The 10,819-nt window shown below is 55.0% G+C and overlaps 1 protein-coding gene across 2 annotated transcripts in view; it reads right to left on the bottom strand.

Annotated features, from left to right (window-relative positions):
* Positions 1–7,230: 7,230 nt before the first annotated feature.
* LOC140386467 (retroviral integration site protein Fli-1 homolog) overlaps positions 7,231–10,819 on the bottom strand; it is a 264,866-nt gene continuing 261,277 nt past the window's right edge. For both annotated transcript variants that reach the window (XM_072468838.1, XM_072468839.1), the window contains one exon: positions 7,231–8,976. In XM_072468838.1, the coding sequence (XP_072324939.1) occupies positions 8,453–8,976 (524 nt within the window). In that variant the 3' untranslated portion in view covers positions 7,231–8,452. The remainder of the gene's footprint in view (positions 8,977–10,819) is intronic.

The following is a 10,819-nucleotide window of genomic DNA, read 5'->3' as shown; positions in this document are numbered from 1 at the left end:
GGGACAGGGTAAAGGGGACAGGGTAAAGGGGACAGGGTAAAGGGGACAGGATTAAGGGGACAGGATTAAGGGGACAGGATTAAGGGGACAGGATTAAGGGGACAGGGTAAAGGGGACAGGGCAAAGGGGACAGGGCAAAGGGGACAGGGCAAAGGGGACAGGGCAAAGGGGACAGGGTAAAGGGGACAGGGTAAAGGGGACAGGGTAAAGGGGACAGGGTAAAGGGTACTGGATAAAGGAGACAGGGTGAAGAGAAAGAGGTAAAGGGGACAGGGAAAAGAGACATTGTAAAGGGGACAGGGTCAAGGATACTGGATAAAGGAGACAGGGTGAAGGGAACAGGATGAAGTTGATGGGTAAAGGGATCAGGGTAAATGGGACAGGGTTAAGGGGACAGGGTAAAGGGGACAGGGTAAAGGGGACAGGGTAAAGGGGACAGGTGAAGGGTAACAGGGTAAAAGAAACTGGGTAAAGGTGACGGGAAAAGGAGACACTAAAGAAGACAGGGTAAAGGGTGCTGGATAAAGGGGATGGGTAAAGGGGATGGGGTAAAGGGAACCGGTAAACGGAACAGAGTAAAGGGGACAGAGTAAAGGGGATGGGTAAATGAAACAGGGTAAAGGGAACAGTGTAAAGTGAACAGGGTAAAGGGGACAGGGTAAAGGGGACAGGGTAAATGAAACAGTGTAAAGGGGACAGGGTAAAGGGGACAGGCTAAAGGGGACAGGCTAAAGGGGACAGGCTAAAGGGGACAGGGTAAAGGGGACAGGGTAAAGGGGACAGGGTAAATGGAACAGGGTAAATGAAACGGGGTAAATGAGACAGGGTAAAGGGGACAGGGTAAATGGAACAGGGTAAATGGGACAGGGTAAAGGGGACAGGGTAAATGGAACAGGGTAAATGGAACAGGGTAAATGGAACAGGGTAAATGGAACAGGGTAAAGGGGACAGGGTAAAGGGAATAGGGTAAAGGGAATAGGGTAAAGGGGACAGGGTAAAGGGAACAGGGTAAAGGGAACAGGGTAAAGGGGACAGGGTAAAGGGGACAGGGTAAAGGGGACAGGGTAATGGGGACAGGGTAAAGGGGACAGGGTAAAGGGGACAGGGTAAAGGGGACAGGGTAAAGGGGACAGGGTAAAGGGGATGTGTAAAGGGGATGGGTAAAGGAAACAGGGTAAAGTGAACTGGGTAAAGGGAACAGGGTAAAGAGGAAAAGTAAAGGGGATGGGTAAAGGGAACAGGGTAAAGGGAACAGGGAAAAGGGAATGTGTAAAGGTGATGGGTAAAGGGAATAGGGTAAAGTGAACTGGGTAAAGGGAACAGGGTAAAGGGGAAAGGTAAAGGGAACAGGGTAAAGGGGACGGGTAAAGGGAACGGGGTAAAGGGGACAGGGTAAAGGGTACTGGATAAAGGGGACAGGGTAAAGGGGATGAGTAAAGGGGACGGGTAAAGGGGATGGGGTAACTGGGACGGGTAAAGGGGATGGGGTAAAAGGGACGGGTGAAGGGAACAGGATAAAGAGGACAGGTGAAGGGGAGTGGTGAGGGGGACGGGTAAAGGGGACAGGGTAAAGGGGACAGGGTAAAGGGGATGGGTAAAGGGGATGGGTAAAGGGGATGGGTAAAGGGGATGGGTAAAGGGGATGGGTAAAGGGGATGGGTAAAGGGGATGGGTAAAAGGGATGGGGTAAAGGGTAATGGGTAAAGGGTAATGGGTAAAGGGTAATGGGTAAAGGGAGCGGGGTAAAGGGGACATGGTAAAGGGTACTGGATAAAGGGGACCGGGTAAAGGGGACAGGGTAAAGGGGACAGGGTAAAGGGGACTTGATAAAGGGGACAGGTTTAAGGGAACGGGGTAAAGGGAACGGGGTAAAGGGAAAAGGGTAACGGGGACAGGATAAATGGCAAAGTGGAAAGGGTTCTCGATAAAGGGGACAGGTGAAGGGAATGGGGCAAAGGGGACAGGGTGAAGGGAACAGGGTAAAGTCCAAAGGGTAAAGGGAACAGGGTAAAGGGTACTGGATAAAGGGGACAGGGTGAACGGAATGGGGTAATGGTGACAGGGTAAAGGGAAGAGGGTAAAGGGCAAAGGGTAAAGGGTACTTGATAAAGAAAACATGGGGAAAGGGGACGGGATAAAGAGGATAGTGTAAATGGGACAGGGTAAAAGGCTGAGTAAAGGGCAGTGGGTTAAGGGGACGGGTAAAGGGAAAGGGTAAAGGGGACAGGGCAATAGGAACAGGGTAAAGGGGTTGGGGTAAAGGGAAAAGGGTAACGGGGACAGGGTAAAGGGCAAAGGATAAAGGGGACAGGATAAATGGCAAAGTGTAAAGGGTTCTGGATAAAGGGGACAGGTGAAGGGAATGGGACAAAGGGGACAGGGCAAAGGGAACAGGGTAAAGTCCAAAGGGTAAACGGAACAAGGTAAAGTCTAAAGGGTAAAGGGAACAGGATAAAGGGCAAAGTGCAAAGGATACTGGATAAAGAGGAGAGGGTGATGGGAACAGGGTAATGGTGACAGGGTAAAGGGAAGCGGGTAAAGGGCAATGGGTAAAGGGTACTTGATAAAGGGGACGGGGTAAAGGGGACGGGGTAAAGAGGATAGTGTAAATGGGACAGGGTAAAGGGCTGAGTAAAGGGCAGGGGGTAAAGGGGATGGGTAAAGGGAACAGGGTAAAGGGGCCAGGGCAATGGGAACAGGGTAAAGGGGTTGGGGTAAAGGGGACGGGTAAAGGGGACGGGTAGAGGGGATGGGTAAAGGGGACAGGGTAAAGGGGACAGGGTAAAGGGGACAGGGAAAGGGGACAGGGTAAAGGGGACAGGATAAGGGGGGCAGGATAAAGGGGGCAGGATAATGGCGGCAGGGTGAAGAGAATGGGGTAAAAGCGACAGGGTAAAGGGGTTGGGGTAAAGGGGACAGGGTAAAGGGGACACGTTAAAGGGGTCAGGAAAAGGAGACCGTAAAGGAGACAGGGTAAAGGGTACTGGATAAAGGGGACAGGGTGAAGGGAACGGGGTAAGGGGGACAGGGTAAAGGGGTTGGGGTAAAGTGGTTGGGGTAAAGGGGACAGGGTAAAGGGGAGAGGGTAAAGGGGACAGGGTAAAGGGGACTTGATAAAGGGGACAGGTTTAAGGGAACGGGGTAAAGGGAAAAGGGTAAAGGGGACAGGATAAATGGCAAAGTGGAAAGGGTTCTGGATAAAGGGGACAGGTGAAGGGAATGGGGCAAAGGGGACAGGGTGAAGGGAACAGGGTAAAGTCCAAAGGGTAAAGGGAACAGGGTAAAGGGTACTGGATAAAGGGGACAGGATGAACGGAACGGGGTAATGGTGACAGGGTTAAGGGAAGAGGGTAAAGGGCAAAGGGTAAAGGGTACTTGATAAAGAAAACATGGGGAAAGGGGACGGGATAAAGAGGATAGTGTAAATGGGACAGGGTAAAAGGCTGAGTAAAGGGCAGTGGGTTAAGGGGACGTGTAAAGGGAAAGGGTAAAGGGGACAGGGCAATAGGAACAGGGTAAAGGGGTTGGGGTAAAGGGAAAAGGGTAACGGGGCCAGGGCAATGGGAACAGGGTAAAGGGGTTGGGGTAAAGGGGACGGGTAAAGGGGACGGGTAGAGGGGATGGGTAAAGGGGACAGGGTGAAGGGGGCAGGATAAGGGGGGCAGGATAAAGGGGGCAGGATAATGGGGGCTGGGTGAAGAGAATGGGGTAAAAGCGACAGGGTAAAGGGGTTGGGGTAAAGGGGACAGAGCAAAGGGGACACGTTAAAGGGGTCAGGAAAAGGAGACCGTAAAGGAGACAGGGTAAAGGGTACTGGATAAAGGGGACAGGGTGAAGGGAACGGGGTAAGGGGGACAGGTAAAGGGGTTGGGGTAAAGTGGTTGGGGTAAAGGGGACAGGGTAAAGGGGAGAGGGTAAAGGGGGCAGGATAAAGGGGGCAGGATAATGGGGGCAGGGTGAAGAGAACGGGGTAAAAGGGATAGGGTAAAGGGGACAGGGTAAAGGGGACAGGGTAAAGGGGACAGGGTAAAGGGGACAGGTTAAAGGGGACAGGTTAAAGGGGGACAGGGTGAAGGGAACAGGGTAAGGGGGACATGGTAAAGGCGACTGTGTAAAGTGGACAGGATAAATGGTACTGGGTAAAGGAGGCAGTAAAGGAGACAGGGTAAAGGGTACTGGATAAATGGGACTTGGTAAAGGGAATGGGGTAAAGGGGACAGGGTAAAGGGGACAGGGTAAAGGGGGTTGTTTAATGGGGTGGGATAAAAGGGACTGGATAAAGGGGAACGGAGAAGGTATATGCTGACAGTTTGTGCGAGGTTTGAGTATTACACAGGTTGTCCTCTAAATGAATCTTTATTGATTTGAATACATAAAAGCTGAAGAAATCAGTGACAAGTATCTCCCCGATTTAAACAGAAGCATTCCGATAAATTATTTACAAACAAACAATCCCACAAAACCTCTTGAAACAAAATATGCTACAATTGACATCGGAGAGTGGGGAACGAGAGCTCAGGGACATCTTTCCATCGCCCCCAACAATCACTCACCCTCCCACCTCCCACCAAACGTTAGTCTTCTAAACCAAACACCCAGTATTTAACTGATGGGGAGAATCTCAGTATAACGGTGAGGTGAGTGAAACGTTGACAAGTCCCGGTCTCAATGTGATGCCGAATGAGTGGAACGTTCACATGGTCCGATCCCATTCAATCACTGACTCTACCCACCCATTTAATCCCCTCCCACATCCCCATGTACTCTCCCCTATCAGTGACTCTACCCACCCATTTAATCCCCTCCCACATCCCCATGTACACTCTCCCCTATCACTAACTCTATCCACCCATTTAATCCCCTCCCACATCCCCATGTACTCTCCCCTATCACTGACTCTACCCACCCATTTAATCCCCTCCCACAGACTCTACCCACCCATTTAATCCCCTCCCACATCCCCATGTACACTTTCCCCTATCACTGACTCTACCCACCCATTTAATCCCCTCCCACAGCCCCATGTACACTCTCCCCTATCACTGACTCTACCCACCCATTTAATCCCCTCCCACATCCCCATGTACACTCTCCCCTATCACTGACGCTACCCACCCATTGAATTCCCTCCCACAGCCCCACTGTTCCCAGGGGAAGGTTTGACGGGGGCCCATCAAAAGAATCATAGTATTGGGAAGCTGGTTTGGGGGCTGGGTGATGGTTGGATGGGCGGGGGTGGGGGATCTGGGTGGGTGTTTCTTTGAGGGGCAAGTTGTGGTGTTGGGGAGGTGTTCCTGTGGGTTTGGGTAGGGGCTGGTTGTTGGCCAGCTGGAGGGAGCTGTATCGGGGAGTCTGGGTGGGGATGTCTTGGTTTGGAGGTCTTGGTAGTGCGCTGTGTGGGGTCTGTGACTGGGGGGGACTGTGTGTGGGGAGGGCTGTGCATGGTATCTGGCTGGAGGGGTGTGTGGGAGGTTGTGTGAGGGGTCTGGCTGGGCGGCCTGGATGGGGGTCTGGGTCGGAGGGCTGTGTGTTTGGGGGGCTGTATGGGGGGAGGGGTGGGGGTCTGGGTGGGATGCTGCATTGGGGGCTGTGTGGAGTTCTATATTGGGGTTGTGTTGGGTGGCTGTGTTTGTTTGGGGGGCTCTGTTGTAATGGGTTAAGAGACATAGCAATTAGTTGTCTCATTTATGTTAAGTATCCAATAATTGACACTGATATGTAAAGGGGCTTCAGGTGGCCTCCGTGCCTGGTGATGTGTAGTTAGAGTTGTGTGCAGAGTCTGTTGGAATGGAATAAATGTGTGTTGGTGAAAAACGAACATAACTTTCACAACACAGAAACTAAAATGTCTAACATCTGTTTGGGGGGTTGTGTTTAAGGGGCTGTGTTGAAGGACTGTAAGGGGGTGGGCTGTGTGGGGAGCTGGATGTAGAGCTGGGTGGAGTTTTGCTTGGGTGCTGAGGGTGTCTTGGTGCATTTGGGGGAGAGCGGGGATGGAGGAGTTATTTGGGGGGAAGGCGGGGAATGGGGTAGTTGTTTGGGGAGGATGGGTGGTTATTAGGAATGAAGGAGGTGGGGGAGGGTGGGGGATGGGCTGGTGTTTTGGGGGATGGGCTGGTGTTTTGGGGGATGGGCTGGTGTTTTGGGGGAGGGCGGGGAATGGGCTGGTGTTTTGGGGGAGGGCGGGGAATGGGCTGGTGTTTTGGGGGAGGGCGGGGAATGGGCTGGTGTTTTGGGGGAGGGCGGGGAATGGGCTGGTGTTTTGGGGGAGGGCGGGGAATGGGCTGGTGTTTTGGGGGAGGGCGGGGAATGGGCTGGTGTTTTGGGGGAGGGCGGGGAATGGGCTGGTGTTTTGGGGGAGGGCGGGGAATGGGCTGGTGTTTTGGGGGAGGGCGGGGAATGGGCTGGTGTTTTGGGGGAGGGCGGGGAATGGGCTGGTGTTTTGGGGAGGGCGGGGAATGGGCTGGTGTTTTGGGGGAGGGCGGGGAATGGGCTGGTGTTTTGGGGGAGGGCGGGGAATGGGCTGGTGTTTTGGGGGAGGGCGGGGAATGGGCTGGTGTTTTGGGGGAGGGCGGGGAATGGGCTGGTGTTTTGGGGGAGGGCAGGGAATGGGCTGGTGTTTTGGGGGAGGGCGGGGAATGGGCTGGTGTTTTGGGGGAGGGCGGGGGATGGGCTGGTGTTTTGGGGGAGGGCGGGGGATGGGCTGGTGTTTTGGGGGAGGGCGGGGGATGGGCTGGTGTTTTGGGGGAGGGCGGGGGATGGGCTGGTGTTTTGGGGGAGGGCGGGGGGTGGGCTGGTGTTTTGGGGGAGGGCGGGGGGCGGGCTGGTGTTTTGGGGGAGGGCGGGGGGCGGGCTGGTGTTTTGGGGGAGGGCGGGGGGCGGGCTGGTGTTTTGGGGGAGGGCGGGGGGCGGGCTGGTGTTTTGGGGGAGGGCGGGGGGCGGGCTGGTGTTTTGGGGGAGGGCGGGGGGTGGGCTGGTGTTTTGGGGGAGGGCGGGGGGTGGGCTGGTGTTTTGGGGGAGGGCGGGGGGTGGGCTGGTGTTTTGGGGGAGGGCGGGGGGTGGGCTGGTGTTTTGGGGGAGGGTGGGGGGTGGGCTGGTGTTTTGGGGGAGGGTGGAGGGTGGGGGGTGGGCTGGTGTTTTGGGGGAGGGTGGAGGGTGGGGGGTGGGCTGGTGTTTTGGGGAAGGGTGGGGGGTGGGCTGGTGTTTTGGGGGAGGGTGGGGGTGGGCTGGTGTTTTGGGGGGAGGGTGGGGGATGGGCTGGTGTTTTGGGGGGATGGGCTGGTGTTTTGGGGGGATGGGCTGGTGTTTTGGGGGGATGGGCTGGTGTTTTTGGGGGGATGGGCTGGTGTTTTGGGGGGGAAGGGCTGGTGTTTTTGGGGGGATGGGCTGGTGTTTTTGGGGGGATGGGCTGGTGTTTTGGGTGGGGGATGGGATGGTGTTTTGGGGGATGGGATGGTGTTTTGGGGGATGGGATGGTGTTTTGGGGATGGGATGGTGTTTTGGGGATGGGATGGTGTTTTGGGGGATGGGATGGTGTTTTGGGGGATGGGATGGTGTTTTGGGGGAGGGTGGGGGATGGGATGGTGTTTTGGGGGAGGGTGGGGGATGGGATGGTGTTTTGGGGGAGGGTGGGGGATGGGATGGTGTTTTGGGGAGGGTGGGGGATGGGATGGGATGGTGTTTTGGGGGAGGGTGGTGGATGGGATGGTGTTTTGGGGAGGGTGGGGGATGGGATGGTGTTTTGGGGGAGGATGGGGGATGGGATGGTGTTTTGGGGGAGGATGGGGGATGGGATGGTGTTATGGGAGGGTGGGGGATGGGATGATGTTTTGGGGAGGATGGGGAAGTTGTTTGGGGTCGGTGAACAAGGCACTGAGATTTGATAAGAGATGATACCTCCAGCTCATTGGCCGGTGAAGCCAAGTGGAACATATATAGATCCTGGCACTTAATATTAACCACCATCAAATGAAACTATACAATAAAAACAATTATATATAAAATTGCTTGCCAATTCTGTGCTACAATACATATCACATGTAAAAACAAGAGATAGCAGTTTCCACCTTTTCTACTGTCTCTGCGAAGAAGCAAGTCAGCTGTCATTGGGAGTCCCAGCCAGCTCAAGGCCTTACCTTTACGTTCCTGTTTATTGCCAGTTAGACCACGCTGGGCTTAACGGAGGAACATTGGATGAACAGCCAGTTCAAAGCGAAACAAGATATAACATCAAATTCCCAAATCACCACTGGACCCAAAAGAGTGGATTGCACCTGCAGTGTCCTCCATCTCCAGGGGATATAACGGCAGGGACAGTGTCTCTCTCTCATTTACACATTGTCTTGGAGACCAGTTTCTCCGCTCCCTCGGGGCACTCCCGGTAACAAACACCCCTGTGTGGAGGGAAAGCCAAGGGCGGCGTGCTCCTGAACCGGCGCTGCTTTATTGCGGGTCAGTAGTAGGATGCGAGGTGGGACGGGACATGGGAGGCCGGGTGGCGGGTGGCACCGGGGCTGGGGTACATGGTCGTCGCGGCTGAGCTCCAGTAGGGATTCGTCGAGCCAAAGAAGCCTGCCGAAGACGCAGGGATGGGTGAAGGGTGAGACGGCACAAAGTTTATCTTTTGCGTGTGGTAAGTTGGCATGAAAGGCAGCTCAGATGAGTACTTGTAGATGGGTGACTCGGGCGGGTGAGGTTGGTGAGCCTGCGCGATGCCCTGGAAATCAAACTTGTAAGCGTAGCGTTTGCCGTGGACCTTCGTCATGATGTTTTTGTCGTAATAGTAACGGAGAGCCCGGCTCAGCTTGTCATAATTCATGTTGGGCTTGCTCTTCCTCTCTCCCCAGCGCCGCGCAACTTCGTCCGGGTCCGTCATCTTGAACTCTCCATTCGTCCCCTCCCAGGTGATGCAGCCAGAGTTGGTGGCATCCGAGAGCAGCTCGAGGAGGAACTGCCACAGCTGGATCTGCCCGCTCCCTGAAAATTAATCCACAGACCGAGAGTGAGATAGAGAGAGTGAGACCCGCATGACTGACGGTGAGACCCTCGAGAGTGAGACCCTCGAGACTGACAGTGAGACCCAGAGAGTGAGACCCTCGAGACTGACAGTGAGACCCAGAGAGTGAGACCCTCGAGACTGACAGTGAGACCCCAGAGAGTGACAGTGAGACCCCAGAGAGTAAGAACCCAGAGAGTGAGAGTGAGACCCCAGAGAGTGAGACCCTCGAGACTGACAGTGAGACCCCAGAGAGTGAGACCCCAGAGAGTGAGAGTGAGACCCCAGAGAGTGAGAACCCAGAGAGTGAGAGTGAGACCCCAGAGAGTGAGACCCTCGAGACTGACAGTGAGACCCAGAGAGTGAGACCCCAGAGAGTGAGAACTTCGAGACTGACAGTGAGACCCAGAGAGTGAGACCCTCGAGACTGACAGTGAGACCCAGAGTGAGACCCTCGAGACTTGACAGTGAGACCCCAGAGAGTGAGACCCTCGAGACTGACAGTGAGACCCAGAGAGTGAGACCCTCGAGACTGACAGTGAGACCCAGAGTGAGACCCTCGAGACTGACAGTGAGACCCTCGAGAGTGAGACCCTCGAGACTGACAGTGAGACCCAGAGAGTGAGACCCCTGAGAGTGAGAACTTCGAGACTGACAGTGAGACCCCAGAGAGTGAGACCCTTGAGACTGACAGTGAGACCCCGGAGAGTGAGACCCTCGAGACTGACAGTGAGACCCAGAGTGAGACCCTCGAGACTGACAGTGAGACCCTCGAGAGTGAGACCCTCGAGACTGACAGTGAGACCCAGAGAGTGAGACCCCAGAGAGCGAGCCCGTCGAGACTGACAGTGAGACCCCAGAGAGTGAGAACTTCGAGAATGACAGTGAGACCCAGAGAGTGAGACCCTCGAGACTGACAGTGAGACCCTCGAGAGTGAGACCCTCGAGACTGACAGTGAGACCCTCGAGAGTGAGACCCTCAAGACTGACAGTGAGACCCAGAGAGTGAGAGTGAGACCCCAGAGAGCGTGACCCTCAAGACTGACAGTGAGACCCCAGAGAGTGAGAACCCAGATAGTGAGAGTGAGACCCCAGAGAGTGAGACCCTCGAGACTGACAGTGAGACCCTCGAGAGTGAGACCCTCAAGACTGACAGTGAGACCCAGAGAGTGAGAGTGAGACCCCAGAGAGCGTGACCCTCAAGACTGACAGTGAGACCCCAGAGAGTGAGAACCCAGATAGTGAGAGTGAGACCCCAGAGAGTGAGAACCCAGAGAGTGAGACCCTTGAGACTGACAGTGAGACCCCAGAGAGTGAGACCCCAGAGAGTGAGACCCTCGAGACTGACAGTGAGACCCCAGAGAGTGAGAGTGAGACCCCAGAGAGTGAGACCCTCGAGACTGACATTGAGACCCCAGAGAGTGAGAACTTCGAAACTGACAGTGAGACCCAGAGAGTGAGACCCTCGAGACGGACAGTGAGACCCTCGAGAGTGAGACCCTCGAGACTGACAGTGAGACCCAGAGAGTGAGACCCCAGAGAGTGAGAGTGAGACCCCAGAGACTGACAGTGAGACCCTCGAGAGTGAGACCCTCGAGACTGACAGTGAGACCCAGAGAGTGAGACCCCAGAGAGCGAGACCCTCGAGACTGACAGTGAGACCCCAGAGAGTGTGAGTGAGACTGAGAGAGTGAGACCCTCGAGACTGACAGTGTTACCGAGAGAGTGAGACCCGGAGACCGAGAGTGAGACTGAGAGAGTGAGACCCTGGAGACTGACAATGAGACCCACACAGTGAGACCCCAGAGAGCGAGAGTGAGACTG

The sequence above is a fragment of the Scyliorhinus torazame genome, chromosome 12 (genome assembly GCF_047496885.1).
Source record: "Scyliorhinus torazame isolate Kashiwa2021f chromosome 12, sScyTor2.1, whole genome shotgun sequence".
Classification (NCBI taxonomy): Eukaryota; Metazoa; Chordata; class Chondrichthyes; order Carcharhiniformes; family Scyliorhinidae; genus Scyliorhinus; species Scyliorhinus torazame.
Note: the sequence above shows the minus strand (reverse complement) of the source record. Positions and strands in the feature narration are given on the sequence as shown.